The 23,105-nt window shown below is 44.3% G+C and overlaps 1 protein-coding gene across 1 annotated transcript in view; it reads left to right on the top strand.

Moving 5' to 3' along the window:
- The window catches only part of CNNM2 (cyclin and CBS domain divalent metal cation transport mediator 2), a 115,679-nt gene extending 93,266 nt beyond the window's left edge, over positions 1-22,413 (top strand). The window contains exons 3-8 of the mRNA XM_014250097.2: positions 3,800-3,937; positions 6,018-6,187; positions 8,864-8,957; positions 11,343-11,408; positions 15,048-15,232; positions 17,424-22,413. Coding sequence (XP_014105572.2) covers positions 3,800-3,937; positions 6,018-6,187; positions 8,864-8,957; positions 11,343-11,408; positions 15,048-15,232; positions 17,424-17,633 — 863 coding nt within the window. The 3' untranslated portion in view covers positions 17,634-22,413. The remainder of the gene's footprint in view (positions 1-3,799; positions 3,938-6,017; positions 6,188-8,863; positions 8,958-11,342; positions 11,409-15,047; positions 15,233-17,423) is intronic.
- Positions 22,414-23,105: the final 692 nt, after the last annotated feature.

Below are 23,105 nucleotides of genomic sequence, written 5' to 3' on the forward strand. Positions count from 1 at the left end.
GAAAAATTCTGGCAGCGTTGTTACACTTTGTTCTGAAGTTTTAAAAATGTTTTGTTTTGCTTTGATGGAAACTTGAAATTTGATGAAATGGCTGACCTTGGTTTTGGAGCTGTGCCTTTCTGTTGTTTCCATTAAAAACCATTTGTACTGTGTTAAGGTGGAAGCAATAGTATATTTACAGTTTTTTGCTGAAAGCTGCTCTCACTGCTGAACTCTGCAGCTGAATTTCTGGAGGGTGCCAAATAAATGTGTGTTATGTCTTCATATGGCTGTGTTCTGCTGTGGCTTGCAGAGATGTTGGGAGCAAGGAGAAGATGGGAGCAGGAAAAATTATTAAATATGTTTGACACATTAACATCTGGGTAGACTGAGTACTTCTTTGTACTGGGGATGCTGAAAGGGTGGATAGATGATACTGCTGTCATGACACATGACACATTTCAGCCCATGTCATGATGAAGAGCTCCCAATGTGTTTGGCTCTTAGTACTGGAAAGTTGTAGCATTTTTTCATGGTTGGCACACTACAGGAATCTGTCCTGTGCTGTCATGGCTCTAGCCATGGTGGGAGAGCATTTCTCAACTTTCCCAGAGGCCCAAGAGAGAAAGCTATATGTTCTGTGTTAGACTACACAGACTGCTTGCTCATTCTTCTGGTCCAGGATTGACTGGTGGCCTGTCTTATTTAGCTCTTCCTGCTTGAAGATGAGTTTCATCATCTCTGTCATGTCTGGAGCTTACTGCAGGTGTCTGCTCTGTCCTAAAGACAAAAAGCAGAGAGCAAGGACTTTCCCCAGCAATTGCCTGGGTGTGTTTGCAGTGCCCATCAATCTGCCTGCCTCTCCAGCTGAATGGGTGATCTGAGGTTTGAACTGCCTGCTCTGTAGCTGTCTCCAGTCCAAGCAGGCTTCTTCAAGGAAGTTAATGCAAGAATTCATTATGTTATGCATCAGGCATCAAAGTTTAGGATTATTACAAGAGGTATCACAGCCTTAATTTTGTTTTGACCACTCATCCTCTGAGTTCTCTACCTCAGCCCAGAGTTCATGGTCAAGCTTGTTACCTATGATTTGAAGGAGAAATCTAAATATACCCAGAACCTACTGAAGATGTTTGCAATATTTGTTGATATTTCACCAGAAGTTGTAGTGAGAGTATCCCTTATGCATCTCATTGTTCATGTTGCAAAACCAAACAGCATCTCAGCACTCTGTAAGCAGAGATCACTTCAGCATGCCAAGATAACTTCAGTGCCCGCATCTCCATCTCACTTACCGGAGAAAGGACAGACAGGAAATACCTGGTTCAGATTCAATTACATTGGTCACAATCCAGTCTGTGGCTCTTATGTCTTACAAGAAGCTCAAAAGTTGTTTGGATAGCAAAGAACAATTTAAGACCATCCCTTGCAAAAATAAGCCAAGATAATGGCTTTAAGCCATGTGGCTCTGCTATAACCATGTAACATTTTTCTTGAGGGAAGGTTTTTGGATAAGCTGCCAAGGAAAAAAATAGGAGGAGTTGAAATTGTCCATCATTTGAGTTAGAGCCTGAGTCTCTTACCTTGATGACCATTATGGACAGGAAGATTTAAGGCATCTTCCCATCGCGTGATGCTGGTCTTGTTTTCAAGTACCAGTAGTGCAGTGTGAAGCCTGCAGTGTTACAGCTCTTTCAAAGGAAAGACACAGAGATGTTTCCCTGTCCCAGGGCCAACACTTATACTTGAGATTTTTGCCTCCCTGAAGAGAGCAATGATGGAGCTTCTTGTGAGAAAACACCTCAGATACAGTGCTTTAAAAATAACATTCTCTGAGCTTTTCAGAAAAAGCAGTTTATATTCTTATCTCTTACAAGAGGTAGGACCTACTGAGAGCTTCTAGGCAACTTTTTTTCTTACTAATTTTCCATTGCTTTGGTATGCATCGTTCCTTTAACTGAAAATACAGATAAGGTCTGTCTCAAACTATATTCCTAAGGCAGCGATTGTTTTTAGTCTGTAGCCACTCCCTTCAGTGATTTCTATTCCTGCATTTGGAAGAGAAACTGCAGTCCCTGATGTAGTCCAAGTCTTGGGTAAAGTACTACTAGGGTAAGAGGCTTCTGCTTTCAAAGAAGAAAAGGGGCATGGGTCATCACTGTTCTTCTCCATGTGCCTGGGAACAAGTATCTCAAGCTTTCTAATTTGCACTACTCACAGAATATGCTCTAGATATCTCAAATAGGTAAATTACTGCCAGTACAGTATTGCTGTTGAGTCTGCAATAGTCCTGTAGTGGAGGCATGTTCCTGGAAGCTGAAGATCTAGATGTACTCATGTCTAAAAGACTAGGTGATTTGGGAAAATTTAGAAGCCTATAAATTACCAGTATTGTGTGTTTCCAAGCCTCAAACTCAGCCACTCTGAGCCTTATGTAGTCTGTAGCATATATTTGGACTTGTAAAGGACTCCAGATCTCAGTGGCTTCCAGTGCATCACTTTATTCATCTTTGCATGTATAACTCAAAATCTGAAAAAGCACCTGGGAGTATGTGCAGTTTCACAGTGTCAGCTTCACCTACAACTCTTCATGTGCCTGCCCAAATCCTGTGCCAGAGCTGCCTGTGATCCCTCAGAAGTCCAGTTATTTTACACCAGTGCACTAAGGGGCTGATAGACAAGTAGCTGCAGTATTCTTAGGATCTTCCCCCTCCAAGGCCCTAGAACCTGAGCTGTGTCTCTGAGGGGCTCACAGGAATTGCCTCAACACTTGGGTTTCCTGCACTCTGTGGAGCTCAGAGCTGTCTGACAGCATTCTGCTGCTTATAGCCACTGCCACCCTACATGTGGTGTCACCAGAGAGGAGCAGCACCCTGCCATCTGAGCAGAGACTCTTCTCCCTGGAACCGATGTATACCATACCCCAATGTACCTGTAGCTGTCCACCTACCTGGTTTCCTAAACATTTTGGGGCATCAGCCCAGGGGGTGGATGGTAATTCTTGGGTTGTTTGTGTCTCTTTCTTGTTGTCTTCCACAAATGCAGATTTCTCACCACAGAGCCTGTTTTAAGATGCAGATGAACCAAGTGGCAAGTTTTTAGCTGAATAAAGGACAGGAGTCCAGGATCGCTGGCAGGCAAATACCTATATCTGAATTTTTGAAGCTATTCTGTACTTTATTCTGGCTTCAGTGCCTGTAAAGTGGCCAGAGATTCCCACCTCCAGGCTATATACCTTGCCAGCTTTTACTGAAGTTCAGGCAAGACAAAAGAAACTGCATATACCAGACATTGGGAATACTTCAGCCAAAGGCATACAGATTTTGCCACAGCTGTGCACAGTCACTGAAGCCAATGGTAGAGCAAAATAAATAACTTGTTGTCTATTTCTTCTGTGTACGTGCTGGGAATTTTCTACAGAATGTATATGTAAAAAACAGCTATCACAGCTATGCTTGTAAAACAACACCTTTTGGTGTTTAGTAGTACTGAGCAGGACTTCTCCCTACCTGAAGTGTAACACGCAGAGCTGCTCTGCAGTCGGGTGTTTGCAAGCAGAGACTTTCCCCTGACCAAGGTGACAAAGATGTGACAGAGGCTGGGGTGCCTGGCTGTGCAGGATAGGGGCCCATGGCCACACAGCTCCTGGCTGTCTGTGGTTTGGGCTGTGTGATGGTGAGCTGGGCTTTGCAGAGGGGTCTTCCTGCACCTTGTGCTCCACGTGGCCACCCTGGCTGACTCCGGCCAGCGCGGTTCATGTTGGACCCTGTTCTAACAGAAATCGCTTCCTTCCTTTCTTCTCTCACCCTCCCTTCCCCAGCTGATAACAAGACGAAAAAGAAAGTAGCTCATCGGGACAGGAAGCAGGACTTCTCTGCCTTCAAGCAGACAGACAGCGAGATGAAGGTTAAAATATCACCGCAGCTCCTCCTGGCAATGCACCGGTTCCTGGCAACAGGCAAGTGCGGGTTATCTCTTTTTGTGATCATGCCAGAGCCTCGGAGGCAGTTTGTCAGCAAAGGCCGGTGAGGTGGGTGGGACAGTACAGGCGGGAAGGGAGGCTGGATTGTGGGGTGACAAATAATGCCACTGTTGTGTTTTTCTTTTTAAATTCTCTCCTCTCCTGTGTTCAGTGTCGGCATGAACCCTCTGAGACATATACCAGGGGTGGACCAGTAACTTTAAATTGGTCTGAAAGGTAAGGATGAATGCCAAGTGCCGCACTGCATGTCTAGAGTCCGTCAGATTAACGACTAGCAAGTACACCCCATTAGGAAGAGCTCAGGGAACAAACCAAAGAGGACTCGATACCACTGGCCAGCTGGCTGTAATTGCACTCTGGCGCCTTCTCCAGAAAGAGATGCTGGACTTTTTGCAGGAAGGTCTAAACCTGTTCCATGAGGCTTTATGACTCCAAGTGAAAAACTCTCCTGACACATTTAATGCAGACTGCACAGGTGGTTGAACTGTACTCTTTAAAATGGATTTCTATCTGGCTTGTGTGACCTCCGTTGATGACTTCAGAGGTTTCAGAGGACAGTTGTCTCCATCCCAGAACACCTTGATGTTTTAGCCCTTGGGTGGGCAGTCTGGCAGAGAGGCCTTGAATGGTTTCTTGCAGCTGGTATTGCCTTTCGTCGTAAACTTGGTCCTTTCACCTCAGAGATGAGGCCTTTAAACAGGAGAGCTTGTGGAAAAATGCCTTCCTATTGCTTGTGCTGTCTCTCTTTGACATATAAAGACTTCCCACATGCAGGCCTTTCAGATGGTCATCTTTCGCTGCCGTGTTCAACATATATTCGTGGGTGGAAAATTTATAAAGTTGCTTTGTCTGAAGTTTGCCAGCTCCACTTGGAAGTTAGTACTTCCCCTCCTCTAAGATGCAGTAACTGCCTGCCTAGATGCTCCTAGTCTGTCTTCATGCTTTATTTTGCCTCTGTGACTTGAAAGAAATATGTACATGATCGGTTATCACATCTCAGCTGAGGGGCAGTAATTCCTTAGAAGGCTCGGATTCCTACGGCTCATGTGCACATGAGCGTGTCCTTGGTGAAAGGAAGCAGTTCAACAGGAAGATGTGGATTTAACAGCAAGCAAGGCGTTGGTGTAGTGTACAAGACTCGATGGAGTTCCATAAACACCTGCTCAACAGACATAGTCTTACAGTGCTGCTTCTCTACTTGTTTTGTGGATGAAAGGATTGTGTAGCTTAAATACAGGTCTGTCCGTGAAGCCACTGATAAAAAAGATGAAAGCTACAGTTCTGGTTTCTCTGTTCTAAATTGAGAATAGTATCTTTAGCAGATGATGGGTTGTTAATGGTCCTGTTCTGAAATGAGGTGTTGGGAAAGCTTATCAATTTGCATGTGTAATTCTCGTTGTCCCTGGTTTACCTCTCCCACACAAGGATGAGCTTTTCTACTTCAAACAGCTCCCGCTGGAAACACTGAAGATCAAGTGGATAGGGATTGTGTTCTGTGTGTCAGGCATTAATCCCACATGATTTGAACTGACCTGTACTTTCTCTCACTTTGAGTAATAACTCTTCCCATATGAACCATGGCAGCCCCAGTCGTGTAGAGCATCTCTCTAGAGCAACTTTCTAGGCCCCAGGCAGTAATGAATTATTTTATTTTATTTTAATAAAGTGCAATAAATGCAGTGACTTTAACAGCTTTTAGGGAAGGAAAAACAAATTCAAATGTTTTCTGTGCCCCAGCTGTAAAGCTCTTCCATTTATACAACTCTGTGACTCAGAACTCTCAAAAGGGCAAGACCATCTTTTTCTTTTCCCTTTCAGATGAAGACATGATTTTTGGTTCTTTTGAAAAATACTTCAGTAATGGAAGTTGGGGTGTTACTATGTTTTTCCCTTCCCCTTTACAAACCTAACAGTCTCAAAAGACAGGAAACCTGCAATTCCATAATGGATTTCTCTGCATTTGTTTGTCTTTTATAGGCAAATGCTTATTAACGGGTATTTCTAACATCTTGCCAGGCATATGAGGTGTAATGCCAAGTTGTATCTTGTGTTATAGAAGTAGAAGCATTTGGTCCATCCCAGATGTCAGAGAAGATCCTTCTCAGGCTGCTAAAACATCCCAACGTCATCCAGGAGCTGAAATATGATGAGAAGAACAAGAAGGCCCCAGAACACTACCTCTACCAGCGAAACAAGCCTGTCGACTACTTTGTTCTCATTTTACAGGTCAGGCGTGTGATTGTGTAGAGATATGCAAAACCTTTTATCTCCTGATATATCCCCCTCTATACCTGTTCCACTTGTTAAAGTTTGTCTTCTTTCAAACATGGGAGGGGAACTATGGCTCCTGGGAAGTGTTCCTGCCTCCTTTATGACCTTGTCAACCTTGAAGAGCTCACTCAGCTGCTTTCACCCTCAGTTAAACCAGTTGTGAAGGATAAAATGCACTTCCCACTTCCAATCATCTGCCAAGAAATGACATTATTCTGTGCAGTTTTGATCTCTGTACCTGAGGTGTAGTGAGAAGGACAGGTTTCAGTGGGGGCCTTGTGCCATCTACTGAACTGATGTCACCTCCTGCTGCAGCCCAGCAGAATGCAGGCCCTGGGAACACTGCCATCCAAGCCTTTATCCTGCCCTGAGATTCCTGCACTTGTGTGGCTTTTAGATTGGAGCCCTGGTGGTGTGGGAGGACTGTTTTCTGTGTGCTCTGTACAGGATTGCTTCCAGTGCTGGCATCTCCCAGGTTTTCTTATCAGACGGGAATGGTTGAATGGCTTAGGTAAAGCTTTACACAGAAATTTAGTTTCAATCTAGCACCATTTCAACAGGAATAATCCTTTCAGAGAGATTTTTCTGGAAAGGTTCTCTGTCTGGCACAACTGAAAATCAGTCTTGGTCATAAAAGCACAGGCATTGTAGCTGAAATTTTAACACAAGGCCTGAAACCTTAACATGGCCTTTAAAATAGAAAAAGGGAGGGGACAAGTTTAAACACTGTGATAAACAGCTATGAGAGCACTGGGATATTATATTGAGGATTCAGCATAATTCTGATGTTAATTTTTTTTTCCCCCCAAGAGTTTGAGGAGGCATTGGTAGCTCTTTAACTGCTCTTTCTTACATGCTGAATTGTTACAATCTGAAATATTCCAAATGCAAGATAATCCTCCTGATGTAATGCTGCAAAGATGTAAATGGAGGACATGGGGATACAAAAGAACAATCAGTTCTTTCTGACCTATTTCACAATCAATAAATATTTAGCAAACACAACATGCCAGGTCTATAATACATTTGGAAAAGTAAGTGTTGCAGTAAATATATGCTACAAAAATGGTAACAAGGTTGGTTCTGCCAAGATCAAGAGGGGCTAAATACTCTGCTTTTGTTATTTAAATGGACTTGGACTTAGTCTCTCACATGGAGGGACCAAGAATGCCTTCACAGTAAATGCATGCCAGTAAACAATTAAATGTATATTCTTTTTGTGTGTAACTAGTCTTTGTCTGGGTGACAGAATTGTACCATTTGGAAGGCTTATAATGAAGAAATAAGCTACTTTTGTGTTGTAGAGTGAAATTGGTTTTAAAAGGGATTTATATGAAGCTGTTGCTTGTGATAGCAGGAAAGTGGATTTGTGAGCTGGGCACTCTCTTCCTGCTAGGCAGATTTTGTTCTTTTTCTCATCTGGGAGAGTTAGATAAAATGACTTGGTTGGGGCTCCTGCAGGTTGAGTTCATTATCACCTTTTTCTGCCCTTGTCCAGTACTGTAAATTTAAAGGCATGATTATTTATTTTAAATGGGACTTAATGAAATAAAATAAGAAATTAATTCTACCTTGTTGGCCTCATTTTCACCCAATTGTGTTCAGGTGATGTTCAGTCTTCTTAGTACACCTGGGATGGGCAGTCTGTCTCCCCTTCCCAACCTAGCCAGAGGAAAAGCATTGCAGGTAAATGATGTTGTTTGCCTGAAATTCCAAATTTTGCATAGTTCTGCCTGAAAGCTGGATGAGATCTGTTCTATCTGCAGTGGTGTGCTGTGAGTCTCAGTGCAGTAAGGATGAACATGAAAAACAGACCCCACTTAAAAGACAATTATTTTTGGCTACAGAGTAACTGGGATGTTTCACAGCTACGTTTGATGTGGTGCGTACTGTTCTGGAGTCCTATGTTGGACATAATGTAATATATTTGGTTGAGGCCACATCAGAAACAGGGGTATTTGCATGGTGGTGTAGTTTTGTACAGCTTGGGAAGCACTGAGGAGCATTTGCTTGCAAGACTCCGTGAAAGAGCAGGATCTTAAGGGTGCTGGAATCTGTAAAATTGCTAGAAATCAAGAAGACCAAAGTGGCCCCAAGGCTGCTCCTTCAAGAATAAGGGCTCTGCTTCTGGGGGAATCTCACTGATGTAGGCAGCTAGCTCCTCACACGTTTTCTCCCATCTCCCTTCCTGTGTTTGTCTTAGAGGGAATTCTGTGTGAATGTGAGCTATGCCTCAAAATGTCTAGGTGCTTCAAGATCCCAGATGATTGTGCTGTGTTTAAGCTTGTTGTGCTACTAGGGGAGTACTTTTTCACTTTGCAGTAAAGGGAAACAGCCTGGAAACACTTGAAGCAGGGCAATAGTCCCAACCCAAAGCTGTGTGGTGATCCTGATCCTGCTCCTCTGCAGAGACTTTTGCTGGCCACAAGGCATCAAAGACCAGGGTAGCTCAGGGCACAAATGCCTGTTGCCCTTCAGGGTCTGTCCCTGTTCAGGCACTGTTGCAAACTGCAGGGACCATTACACTGCTTAGGGATGTCAGGCAAAAGTACCTTTCAGGGCTCAAGTCTGATCCTGTGCCTTGAGACCCATGGTCCCTTTTAATTGCAGCTCTCTCCTTTTCCTTAACAGGGGAAAGTGGAAGTGGAGGCTGGGAAAGAGGGGATGAAGTTTGAAGCTGGTGCTTTTTCCTACTATGGGGTGATGGCCCTCACAGCATCACCAGGTAGGTCCTCTTCTGCTTCTGGAACAGTCTGAGCTCCTGCACAGTCCTGCCTGGCTGTGTCTGTGGGGCTGACGGGATTGGCACCTCCTTGCCAGCACAGCCTGCCACACTGTCCCTGGTGGGGATGCTGGTGCTGACTCCAGAACCCAGCAGCTGGTTTGCCAGCTCCCGGAGGATGTGAGCGTTGACTTTAGTGAGGAATGTGGCTGGTACTGGTGGAAAGCTTTGTAGTTTTGCTCGTGGCAGGGTAACGGGGAGTGAATTAACAGGAATAAATAATTAGTGGCTGAGGGACATCTAGTGGTGTGAGGAGCAACTGCCCGGTTAGTTTGGGGATGGTTCTCTTTACCAGTCTTGTGCCTGAAGCTGTCTTGAGAGAAAGGATGGAACAGTGCCAGAAAAGCAATTCCTGCTGTCAGCTTGTGTGGAAATGTACCTGAGAAATCAGCAAGGGGGAAGAGGTGGTGCCTGAGGGCGAGTGTGAGCCACCTATAAGTGCACAAGTGGTAGCCACACAAGCCACCGCTTCACTGGCACAGGCAGGGAATTCTCATATAATCTACCAAGAGTTGGCTCCAATGCTGCATTTCAGCATTTGGTGATGTATTTTATTGCCTGCAGTGTCACCACGTAGGTCATAACCTCAGCTGGAAATGTGCAGCCCTGCTGGGTGAGCTGGGGCGCTGGAGCTGGTGTTGGCCTTCTGCTGACACAAAGCCACTTGTTCAGCTCTAGGGGGAGATGTTTCTCATGCTGAAATTGTGTCCTGTCACAGGAGGATTTACATTCCACTTGAGAAGCAGTTTGTTTTAATTGTACACTCAGGAGTGCTCCCTTTATTTGTGTGTACCTGTGTGTCTGTACACTATCAAATGGTGGTGGAATGGAAATGGTTTTGTGAGGTATGAGTGTAACTTTGTTAGACTCTACAATCAGCAGCAGTTCTCTGGACCTCTGTGAGCTCACTTTTACAGGCAAGACTAATTCCTTAATTATGTGCACTTTAATTTGTTTTAATTTAATTAGTAGCTTACACTTTTTGAGATTTGAGAGATTTTGAAGCATGCAGAGCACTGGTTGGATTTTATCTCAGTAATAGCAGCCATGTTCATGAGGAACTGTGACACGTGTACAACTACATTATACCCTGAGCTTTTGCAATATGGGCCAGACATGGAGCCAGGGTGGTCAGGCATGGTCACTTCTACCAAGCTTACACTTGGAAATCATCTGTGGCATCTCTGTTTTGCCAGCATTGTTCAGTTTGAATGTTTTTGTGTGTTCTTGGGTTTTGGGTTTGTTTCGTTTTTTTAATGTTCCTAGCCCTCCTGCCAGTTGCCCCAAGTCCTATCAGGTCAAATGGTCTTCTATCTGTGTGCCCTGAAATCCATCTTTATAAGAATATGCACTACTGTAAAGTAATCTTGGCCAATCTTGAATTTACCTTCAACTGGTTGGCTTTGTTTTTTTGTTTTTTGTTTTATGCTTTTAGTTTTTTACCTGTAGTGAATCCCTCATTTGTTGGCTTTGCCTCCAGGTTCAGGGAATTTGTTTATGATGTCTTGAGGCATCCTGAGATTTCTGTTGAGATCAGCTCATAAAAATAAGTTCCTGTTGCTGTGTAGACAGGAAAGCTCATGGAAAGTTTAGGTTATCATGGAATGAAAAAAAACTCCTCTTCTGTATGTCCTAAATAAACTACACATGCTTGTTCTCCCCACCTGGAAGATGAAGCCACTAACAGGCGAGTAAGACACTAAAACCGAACAATAAAAAAAACAGCCCCACAAACAAAACTACAGAAAACAAACAAACAAAAAACAAACAAGAAAAGAGTGAAGGTTTTTTCTTTAACTGCAGATGGGAAGGGATTTGCAGGAATGGCGAGCAGAATGATACCCATCCCTATTGGGATGAGCTTGGAGAATCACAGCCTTGCTTGATATTTTACTGGAAACTTGAAAAACTATGAAGTATCCTTTGGTTTTATTTCTGTTATTTGACTCCCATAAGGAAGAGCACCCTGAATGTTTTCTGGCTTGTTTCAATTCTTGCCTTCCAGGCTGGAGTGGGCACCACTGCTCCTTTTGAACTCTTTCAAAATATGAGTATACCTTGATGGACTATTTGGTGTTGGATAATAATTTAAAAAGCAAGTGAAAATTACTCACTTCACTCCAATTGCTTGGCCTTGCTTTTTGGTTTATTCCAAAATTTGATTGTGTTTTTTGGTTTTGCTTTTGTTTTAACCCTTTGCTTTTTCACAGTTGATTTGCACTTCTGGTTTTAGTTCATCAGTTTGTCAGCTGGCTCCTTCCCCTGTCAAGTGTGGATAGCAGCCGCCTTTCTGGTCGTGATCTCATCCTTTTTCTCTCCCTCTTCTAGTTCCCTTGTCCCTGTCTCGTACCTTTGTTGTCAGCAGAACAGAGTTGTTAGCAGCAGGTTCTCCAGGTAAATCTGCATGCTTCTATTTTCACCATTCTTGTGACTGCCCTGATGCCATAAAAAGTCAGCTGCAGTCTGTATTTGTCTGACCCCTTTGCTTGTTAGGGAGAAGTCCAGCACAGAGTTGTGCCTCACAGGTAGGTATCCTGAACTTTTGTTTATGGTAACTGGTCAGCCATCAAAATGGGAAGAACTAAAAACACATTTAAGAAAATGTATTTGGTAATGTGTGCTTGTTCTTTTCTCTCACGTGGATGCTGGTGGAAAATCAGGAGGGGAGATGTTTTTGGAAGAATGTATTCTCCCCCAAGCTGAGGCATAAAAAATTCTGAAGAAAATGCATTTGGCAGAGGAGAATGTCTGCTGCTAAACTGCCATAAAAGGAAAATTTATTTAATGGAAGTATTTTATATTCTCATATGGGAAAATGCTATGGTTTGTATACTGTCTGGCCATTTCAATTCCTGGAAAGCTTTGAGCTTTCTCTCAGTGAGGTTAATGCCAGGGGCCGGCACAGTGATCTGCTGAGTGCCTGGATTTGCAATGGAATGCACAAGAAGGTTGTGGGAGCATTTTATGGTTCCTGTTGTACTTAAGACCTTTCCTTGCTTTATCACCAAGCTGACTGGCACAGAAATTCTTTAGGAGAGCAGAGACCAAGAAAGGAACAAACTGGGCCAAAAAGAGCTCTGAGATGTGGTTGAGAGATTGTAAATTGGGAAGCATCAAGAACTGAGCTGCATGCATGGAGTGGTTGGGAAAAACAGAAACCCATTAAGAAAGTCTGTAGGAAAAGAAGAATCCTAAAATAGTTCGGGCCACAGTGAGCGTATGTCTTCCTTTTGAAGTTTTTTCCAGTTTTTTTCAGTCTCTCCCCAGAACTAAAAGGAAGCAAGATGATGATGTGCATGTTTAAGTGAAACATCTCTGAAAGATTAATACATATCATACATTTTATACACTTTCACCATCTGCTTCCTGTATTTCACCCTTTTTCTTAACTTTAGAGAATGTATTTCATCATTGGTCCCTAAATTATCTTCATACATGTTCTGAACAAACTACAGGTTGTTGCCTTGCAGGGGATTATTTTCCTGCCATGTTAAAGTTTCCTGCTGCTAAACACCAAAGAAGGGGGAGAAACTTAATATTTCTTTAATTGAACTACTTGATGGCTCTCCTTTAAGCTTGGCTACTTTGATTATCTTTCTTGGCTTGGTTCTCTTGCTTTGCCAGGTCTTCTTTTGTCACTTCTATTTTTCCTTTTGCATTCTATAAATAAATATACACTTTGCACAGGTTGTTTCCAGTATAAATGCCAAGCATACTTTCATAGCTTTTTCCCCAGTTAAATAAAAAAAAAAAAATTACAAAAAATAAACAAGGGAAAATAATAGTGGGAAGAATCTCCTTTGTAAGAACTGATAGTGTATGCCTGGTCACTGTCACGATGTGGTAGCAGTTTTGAAACTCAGACCTTTTATGGGGTGCTTATGAAAATAATCCTGCTGTTGAAACACAATTTCATAATACAATTGTACTGATGTCCATCTTGTGGCTTGTGCTCTTTATCCCCTCTATAGAAAGGTGAGGAGTGTAGGAAAATCTGGGTAGAGAAGCTCTAACATGGACCTGCCTGGTGTTTGTTATCTGTTCCTTCTGTACCGTTTCCTCTTCATTATCTTCTCTTCTCCTTTCCTGAACTGAATGCCATCCAGAAATCATGTTGTTTCCCTCACATTTTTAGAAATCATAACTTTTTGTTCTGTCCTTTTGTCTCACGTCTCCCTTTTTTTTCTTATAATGCTTTGCCATGTTGCTCTATATCCTTTGTTTTCTATTAGTAATGTACTGTAAGATCCCTGGTAGAAAGAAAAGGCAGATGCAAGTCACAGTGGTGTAAAGTTGTTCCAAATGGAAGCCTTTATCCCAAGCAGCAGTGATGCTGTTCCTGTCACACACAGCCATATTTTTGTATACAGGTGGGAAAGAGGACAAATTCATCCAGCTTTCACAGTTCCTTGTTCTCCAGTGGGAATTTCATCATCAAGCCTTGTGTGCAGGTAGAGTTTTGGCTCCTGGCTGGAGTTCTTGCAGCCTGCTGTGGCTTTCAAGTTGGCACAGATGAAAACATTGCAAGGTTCTGAGTGTTTCTACCTCAATTGCACTTGGTGTTGCCATAGGCACTGGAGAATACGGAATTCTGCACTAATTCCATAGTGCAGAAATGGTGGGGAAATTAGCAAGTTGTCAGAACATATATTTTTTTGTTCCCCTTTTTAAAATTGCAAGAAAGACAACATCAGAAGGATTTAAAGTGGGGAATAAGAATCAGAAATGTCAGGAATAAGAAATACAATTCTGCATTCCAGTATTAGGTTTGGGAAAGGCTGTGTCATTTGGACAAGGAGATATTATACTTTTAGTGATTAAGTGGCAAAGGTAGGTTTAAATTTAAGGGAGTTTTTTTATTTTTTAGGAATAAAATTATATGTAGAAAAGTCTTCAAAAAAAGAATTTGAAAGGCTTTTAAGGATATTTTCGTTGATTTGCTCAAAGAGACTTTATCTTAAGATTATATGAAAATGATCTTTCAGCTTGAGAATGGGGATCATGTGGTGAGTAGCATAGTTTACATCAAGTTTGAATTTGGGCTGGCTGAATGAGTTTAAGTGCATTAAGATACAAAAATTCTCTGATCCCAAAGATAGTTCTTTGATCAGTATGTACTGTGTGTGTGCCCAGGGTGCAGCCCTTCTGCAGGAGGGCTTGGAATCTCTCTTAGGATGTATTTCTGCCCTCCTATCTTCTGGGTCACTGCGTGGGTGGAAGCCACAGATGCAGAATGTCTGTGGTGTCCCGAAAGCACGTTTGCTTTGGATAGGCTGTGTCCAGTCACACTCACAGGGGACAACTGCGAGGTCTTCAAGTGAAACCCTGCAGAACTTCAAGGCCAATGGTGGAAAATGATGTCTGTAGTGTTCTCCTTTCCTGGACCCAGATTTTTCTCTGTAGCATGGACTGTTTTGCCTATGTCACTGGTTGGCATGTACTGCATGGAGTTTTCTTTCCTTCATTGAGGTTTTGCAACTTCAAGCACTGAGGAAATGTTGAAGTAAGTGTCATGTGCACTGCACTCTGTTCTGCTGAGGACTCTGTTACTCCTGCTGAAAATGTGTGTTCTAGCTCAGGGAAAAGGCATATGTAGGTATCAGATGAAATAAAAGGCAGTAAAGTTCAGCTAGGACTGACTGTGGATGAAAGTAACAATGATTAAGGAAAAGAATATGTTAAGCATGGTCTGACTATCAAGAACTCCTGTAAGGGAGCTGTGGGAAGTTACCTTTCTGTGGTAGTTTCTGCTCATTGGTTGAAGCACTGTGTTCTCAGGGCTTGTTTGTTGCAGCATAAACAAGTACTGGTTTGTTTAGGGCATACTCAGTGATGCTGGCTCCCAGCTCTGGACTGAAAATGTACCATTTTTCAGGATAATTTGGTTGTTTAGCCACATATATACTTATGAATGGATTAAGCATTTGCAGTTTATTTGTGCTACATCACAATTTGTTATGTCCTTTTGAAACTGGTGACTTTAAAGTTTTTCTACTTGATTTAAGAAATCTCTTGCTCTTGCCTGTTTCTTAGCCGAAAACAAGTCTCCACCTCGGCCCTGTGGCTTGAATCACTCAGACTCTTTAAACCGGAGCGATCGCATCGATGCAGTGACCCCGACGTTAGGGAGCAGCAACAACCAGCTGAACGCGTCCTTCCTCCAAGTGTATGTTCCAGACTACTCAGTGAAAGCCCTCACAGACATTCAGTTTGTCAAGGTAGGAAAAAAGCTAGAAAGACCCCGCTGGAAAGTCGGGCTTGGCTGGTAGGATGGAGAGCCTGGGGAAGGGAATTCCTTCTAAATTCCTCTGTGAGTAAATAGCATTATGAAAGCAGCTGTTTAAAAGTTACTTTAAACTACTTTTTTTCCAATATCTGCTGTCCACTGATTTGTCTTCGCTGTTCTTCTCATTTAGGCTTGTAAGTAGGTTGGTCACATAATTTTCTGGATTTCAGGTCCTTTGAGGAAATATAGAAAATAACCTCTGCTTTTAGTCAGACGTATCCTCGTGAAGCTTTTGGACCCATCTGAAATGGAGAACTTTCATTGTCAGACACTGTCCTTTTCTAAAGGATGAGACATGTACTGTTGGTTGCAGTTTTTATTCACTTCTGATTTTGGTTTCAGTTTGGGGTTCTTGATCTTACTTTCCGACTTGCCATCCTTCTTCTGCTTGGAGAAGTCTTGGACATTTCTCTTTATCTTAACTTCACATGTATTAGGCTCATGTCTCATACTACCAGTGAGTTGCTGCATGAAATAAAGCTCTGTCCCCCAGCATGGTGCATCCCACGCTAAAATGTGTGCGAGTCCTGTGGGAGAGGAAATCCAGCTGAGCTGAGGAACAGCTAATGCTGGCAGCAATTCCAGCCCAGCTGGGAGTCCAGGGAAGCTGATGTCCCATGGCCAGAAGTTGACATTGGTGCTTTTCTTAAATTAAGTGCATGTTCACAGTTTGTATGCAGCTCAAGTGATTTGTGAACTTAACTTCTGTTAGTTAATTCAATGTTAAGAATGTGGAATAGGGTAGATATACTAGAATGCTAAACTGAGTATTCTGTAGCCAAATTCTAAAAGGAGAGTAAAGTCTTGCTGTCAAAACTTTGAGATACAAGTGCACTGGTTAATGGTTCAATCCTTCAAAGATTACATCAGTAGATGTTTATCACTGGGCAAGTGATTCTCACTACAGATTTCAATCGCTAATCTGCTGTACAGAGCAGCTGCTCACCCTGTGCTGGTTTATGTGGAGTCCTTCCAAATCTCACTGTGTTCATACTGAGGCTAATGAATGTTAAACTGTCCTGGTATCTCTGCAGTCAGACTTGCACACCTCTTCTTGCATCACTCTGCTTTAAGCATAGGTCAGAGTACTCAACATTAGTATTTTCACTGTGCCACATGGTCATTCATTTAATTAGTACCTTGTAAAACCGGGGTTGTGACCTGCTCATGCATGTTTTGATTTTGCTTTTGGAGTTGTGACCTGATCCATCTGATTGTGTCCATTTCCAGTCCCTCTCGTGTGTTGCTACTGACATTTACAGTTTTCCAAAAGTCACTTTATCTCTTCCACCTTCCTGCCTGCCAAGATCACCCATCGCTGTGGGCTCACGGGGCTGCCAGTGCACATATATTCTGCTGCCTGTCCTGGCTGAGAAGGTTGGCCTGGAGGAGTTCATAGGGCTGGTTGCTTGTGGCTACAGGAGGAATTCTGCCCTCCACTACCACATGCAGATGTACAGGGACTATGGGCTTCCCTGAGGCATTGTGGGCAGTGACACTGTGCTCTAGGCCAGCTTCTGTCATCACTGTTCTGCTGAGTGCAGACAACACTTTCAGAGACCAGTGGAAAACTTCATGGATTGCTAATTTGGACTCATCTCTGTGAGCATCCCAGTGTTTTCTAGAATCAAATGTCCTTATGTATAAGGCTGTAGCTCCTCCTGTGTTTGCTGGCCTAGACAAGAGCAGGAATGCTTGTACTCTATACTTGTACTATAGAGCTGTCTTGGCTCTATAGGGACACTTAGAGCCTCACCAGGAGCTCACTGAAGTTGGGAGAAAGACTTCACTGATCTCTGGTTCTGGTCCTAAAGGTGTGCATGGTTCCAGGGAAATGGAGGTCTGATTTAAAAATCTCTGCATAGGAATAAATCCCTGCTTTTGACAGCATGGTGATTGCACAGCACTGTTTTTCCACCCTCCCTGGAAATGTCACCATGCTGTGGGTGTTGAGCTGGGATGCTCTAGGATTGCAAAGCACAGAGATGTTTTATGGAAACAGGTAAAGAGGGGTTGGGGTGTAATCATCTGGAAAGGGAGGAAACCTTATCTTCTCAGTGTGCTCCACAGGAGATAGAGAAGTGTGATTGACTTTCTTTTTTTCTTCCCTGTTCTTGGAGCAGATCTCAAGACAGCAGTACCAAAATGCCCTGATGGCATCCCGGATGGACAAAACACCTCAGTCCTCGGACAGTGAAAACACTAAAATCGAACTGACTCTTACGGAGCTACACGATGGTTTGCCAGACGAGACAGCAAACCTGCTGAACGAACAGAACTGTGTAACTCACAACAAGCCCAACCACAGTATGCACAGTGAAGGAGCCATCTAGGAGCTGACTCCCCACAACCCACCCATCCCATCTCCTCAGCAGGACCAGTCCTCGCTCCTTCCTGCCTCCTCCCCAAGTGTGAACACCGTTAGTGTGTGCTTGCAACACTGCTGCATCCAGTGTTCTGAGACCAAAGACTTTTGCGTCCATTCTGGGAGCAGAAGAGGAAGAAACAGGAAGAAAGGAGCAAAGAGCAAGAGAGACTAAAGACCCAAACGTAATTTGGGAATGGTGAGCCACCCTTGAGAACGATGGAAATTCTTCTTGCAAAGTAGAATTATGTTTATTTTTTATCTGTACTTTTGATCCTTGTTGGGTTTTTCCTCCTCAGACACATATGGGGAAGTTTAAAAGCTCCTCCATTATTTTTTCAAGAGAGATCATGTTTTTAAAAAGTATTTTGCAGAGTTTTAAATTGTTTCTGTCCCTCATGAACCTCAAGTGGGTTCTGTCATGGTTTTGTAAATTGGCTCCAATGTCCTTAGGCCTCTTCTCACCCCTCTGTGGTCCTTTTTGTTGCCCTGTTGAAAAAGTTAGTAACTGGTACTTGTATGTTATTTGTGTCCTAAGAATGAGCAAGCTTCAAGGAACCTCTGATTTCAGCCACCTGGAGGACCAAGAGATGAGGATTATTATATTCTTGCAGTTAATTTTCAGGGAAGGAGTGGTTACTTTGGTATTTAATAATGTTTCAAATTTCAGAAGGTTTCTTTGTTAAACAGGCAAAAGCATTGTTACACTTACAGTTTTGTAACCTCCAAAACCTTTGTGTGTGTTGAAGATGATACTGGGGGGAAGGAATTAATTGGCAAAACTGCAGTCTCATGAAATGAAAGCCAGGTGTGATATTACTTAATGAAGTAACTGGGTGATTTTTCATTGATGTTTCTGACAATTGCATGGTGAAGTAACGTGTGCACCCTGAGACGCCAAGTCTTTAAACACTCCTGTGCTGTAGCAGGCTGTGCACCATTACCTTGGCCAAAGCAGATGGTGCAGCCTTTGCTGAGTATCAGAACATCAGTCCTATCCCCCCTGTAATCTCTAACATTAACACAGAAGATGCTGCTACAATTACACCCAAAGTACATGCTCCAGGTGACAATAAACCTCTGCCAGTGCAAGGATGGGCACTGCTGAGGAGCCAGAACCATCCTCTCCAAGAGCTGAAAAAACTTTCCAGACGCGAGTGTATTGCACTTCAGGGATTCAGACAGGTTCATTTCCAGGCTGTTCCCAGCCACATTCATTCCTTTGAGTGGATTTAGTGCATTTCCTTCTCTCTTGCTCCTTCTAACAGCTGTTGTAGGGATTACCAAGGTAGCAGAGCAGAGAGCCTCCCACCAAGCTGCCACCAGCGCAGGACAACACCTGCCTGGGGTAGCAGAAACCAATTCCTCCACCCCAAAAACCTGGATGCAGACTGGGTGCCAGCACAAGGGACCCTATGGCAGTTGTGCATCACCCATTTCCACAGATGGAGTCTAAGTCCTCAAATGAAAAGAAAAAGAAAGTTGTCCCCCTGCCAGTCCTGTCCCCTTCCAATGCTGTCTCAAAAAAAATGTGAACATTGCCTTCAGTATCTGGATTGGTAAATCAGGCTTTGTGGTTCCTTGTTTCTCTGTTTCAAGACCCTGCTATGGCCCCTGGCTGTGTAGCATTTCCCTTTCTTTACATGTGGAAAATATCTTTGGGGACGCCCAAAGAAGCCCCCAGCCCCAAATGCAACTGCTAGAGCTCTCTGTGCCTGCAGGCCTGCCCCATCTGTCCTGCTCGTGGGCTGTGGAAGGCACTCGCTGCACGTTCCCGTGGTCCATCTGTTCACTGGTGGCTGGAAAGGTGCAATATTCCATTGCAGGATCTCCCCATGGGAACTGGAGTGTGTGGTGTCAGAGCCAATTGGGTTTGCCTGTCTCCCTCCTCCTCCTCTCTCTTCCAGCTTCAGAAGCCAGCCCTAATTTTTTCTGTCCACCCTGGTGGGAGCCACCCATTTGGATGAAGTTCCTGCAAGGGGCATAGAAATTGCACAGTATCCAACTTGTGCACCCAGTGAGGAGGAAATAGGCCCTCTAAAGCCTTGCTCTCACATGGTAGTTTTTTGACTTTTTCCCATCTAAAAGTGTTTCCTTAGGCTTCATCCCACCCTCGCTCTGATGTGCACCAGCCCAGCACCGCTGAAGCACACGGCTTGGCGGCAGCATGGGCTGCCCTAACCCTTGCCCCTTCCAAGAGAGCTGCCAATATTGCACCTTTCTCACAGAGCAAAATGTCCAGATGTTACAGCATTTGTCCTTGGCGAGGGACTCATCTCGCCAGTTTTTATCTAGTGTTGCTGAATGTAAAAGTTTGTTGGAAGTATTTGACACAGTGGCAAACTTGAGATGCAGTATCTGTTTTGTCAAACCTGCCAAAGGAGGGAAGGTTCAAGTCAAGGCAGCTCTCTCCAGGATGAGGTTGCTCTCTGGATCTGACTTCTGCTTCTTATGGCAGGTTAAGGATTTGTTTCAATGTCTGTTTCCCTTTAAAAAAAAAAAAACAAAACAAAAAAAAACACAAAAAAAAAGCAAAAAAACCCAAAAAAACCCTGACAATTTTTTCAACCAAAGCCATGTGATCCCAAAGCAAATACCTCCTGCTTCTGCCCATGCTGCACTGTTCCAAAATTTGCAGGTGATTTTTTGCATGACTGTTTTTCATCGTTTGTACAGATCAAATAATGGAAAGTGAAGTAATTTCACTTAATTTCCATAAAAATAGTTGATTATAGATGTGTTTCATATGGAAAATACATACCTGACCCAGAGGGGTTAGGAGCTGCTACTACTAATTAGCTTGAAGAACAAAGCATGGTCCTCTCCCTGGAGGGGGAAAAAAATCCAGTCTCCCTGTTCTCAGGGTATTTACAGTTTTACTGTTTAACAAAGCAAGGGGTTCCCGGCCCTCCTGGTGGGAACCATCACAGCAGAGGAGCCCTGTGCCCAGCTCAGGATCCCTCTGAGCCTCGGGACGGCGTTTGCCGGTGCCAGGGCTTGGCTCTCCTGACTGCAGTGGAGATGGCACAGCATCCGATCCGTGCCCTTGCAGGGGTGTCCTGCCCGAGCAGACCTGCCCCCTCTGCCTTGGGGGCGCTTGGATGCCATGCTGCAGTGCCATGAGGACACACTGCCGGTCACCGCAGCGCAGGGCAACAGCTGGTGGCTTTGGGAATCTTTGGACTTGACCTCAGACCTTGGCCAGGCTTTGACTTGTAGAAAAGATACTGCATCTTCCTGTGTCATCTCCTGCTGCTGCCTTTGTTCCCGTCTGCCTCTGGGTGCAGGCAGCAGGGTGGATGATGGCCTGTTGGCTGAGGGAGGCTGGGAGGGCATCTAGCCATGGTTTCTACTGTCAATACAATTTTGCACAAGAGTTCTTTGAAGTGAGGTTTTCAACATTAATATCTTAAATGCACAACTGTGAATTATATCTTTTACACTCCTGTTGGTTGAATTTCCTTTAAATGAAATGAACCTGAATCTGTTGTAACTATGATTTATTTTTTTAAATTCTGTGTATTGCCAAATCTTTGTAAAGAGTGAAGGAATGTTCTTGCTTTCCAGTGAGAAGCTTTCTCCAAATGAGACTGACTCTGGTGATGTGGAGATCATATGAAGCACATTAGTTCTGAGAGGAGAGGAGCTCAGTGGGGTTTAGCAAACCAGCCTCAGCCACTCTGTGCCACAAGCTCAGACCTTTCAGAGTTTACAAAGTGCTTGTTGTTTTATTCCCTGCTTGTCCACTCCATGAAATCCCAGCACAGCTGGAGACTGCTGCCCTGGAGGAGCTCTGGATGGGTTATCTGACAGTGGGATGAGGAATGCTGGCAGGGTGTCCATGTTGGCTGGTGGGCAGGGGCCCCAAGGCTGGTGTGGCAGGAGAAGGTGCTTCCCCCATCCAGATGCACCAGGAGAGGAAGTTCCACAGGGCAGATCCTTCTGCTCACCACTTCTGCTCCAAACCTGTGTCACATATAGTTCCCTCTCACCTTCTTTTTGCCCCTGTAAGTTCCTGCTCTAGACTGAGCAGGAATGGGGTGTTGCTGTGGGGGCTGCTGAAGGTGTGCAGTTCTTGGGCCTGTTGGAAGAAGGGTTTGCCAGTCATTCACATTGTGCTCATTTTTCTGTTCTCCTCTCTTCTCCTGGACTCACTTCCCTTTTTCTCACCACTGGGGTCATTTTTGTTTGCTTTTCTTCTTTTCTTTAAGTGCCTTTTTGTGTGGGTGGAGCTGGCAAGAGTAGGAGTCTCAGGATATGGCCCTTTGCACTCAGGCCTGGAGAAAGCTTAGGGGTGGCAGGGCGAGCTGTCTGTGGCCCACACACATCACCCATTGCTGCTTCTCAGCTTTCAGGGCCCAGCTTGGATGAGGATGAGGATGAGATTTGGCACTGTTGGTGTGAACAACATTTGGTGTGAACAACTCTGGTTCAAATAAGCCCAAAGAAAACCAAAGAGGTAGCTTTGTGTGAGGGGCAGCTTGGGCAGCAGTGGTGCTTCCTGTGATCTCTGCAGAGCTCAGCCAAGAGGAGTGGGGGTGCTGATGGCAAAGAGCAGCCCTTTCCTCCTCATGATCATCCTGCTTAAGTATCCTACATGATGGAGAACACAGCCACATTCTCCAGGACCCCTTGGAACATGCATCTTCCTTGTGCAGAATTACGTTCTCTATAGAAATCATTCCCACATGAAAGATGTACCATATTTTATACAATATCTAATACACACATCTGTGGTTTTAAATCTAGTACCTGTGTACCAGTTGTCAAGTTATCCAGTGTCTGGATTACCAGTAGAAAACTGGGGCTAGGGGTGGGGAAGGATGGTACAGAGTACCTCTTGTGATGCTGACTTGAGGCTTCATCCCAAAGGTGCCCACACAACACTGAGGGGTCCTTGTGTCCACACTGTGCCCTGTCTCAAGGCAAAAACTCTGGCTGTGGTGTGGTACAGCCCCAGATGTGCTGCCCATCCCACCCCCTGGCTCCACACTGGGGCTCTACACAGACCCAAAGAAGTACCTGTTCCCTGGATACTGAGGGTTGATTTGTCCCTGTGGTGAAATGATGAGCTTAACCAACACAATTGGGCATGGCACGGATGGGAGAGCAGCCTTCATCTGACTTAGCCAGCAGGGAGGACAGGCTCTGCACCACAGGCTGGGCTGGGCAGCCACCCTCATCCCTGCACTGCTGTGACACTTGGTTCATCAGCTGCATGTCTCTTGTTGGTGTGATGTCCGTGGTGATTCTGGCCTCACTCCTGTGTGTGGGCAGCACAGGGGACCTGGACATCCATGGCTTCCTGCAGAGCCCCCTCAACAATCCTGCTTGGTGTCTTGCTCTTGTCCTGTAGCCTGGCTTCATGCTGGGTTGTGTTCCTCTGGGGCCAGTCTCAGGGCTGCATCCAGATGAGGAGATGCTGTTGCTGTGGGTCCAA

Source organism: Pseudopodoces humilis, chromosome 9, assembly GCF_049639895.1.
Source record: "Pseudopodoces humilis isolate 2021_Gansu_Grassland_sample_001 chromosome 9, ASM4963989v1, whole genome shotgun sequence".
In the NCBI taxonomy this organism is placed as follows: Eukaryota; Metazoa; Chordata; class Aves; order Passeriformes; family Paridae; genus Pseudopodoces; species Pseudopodoces humilis.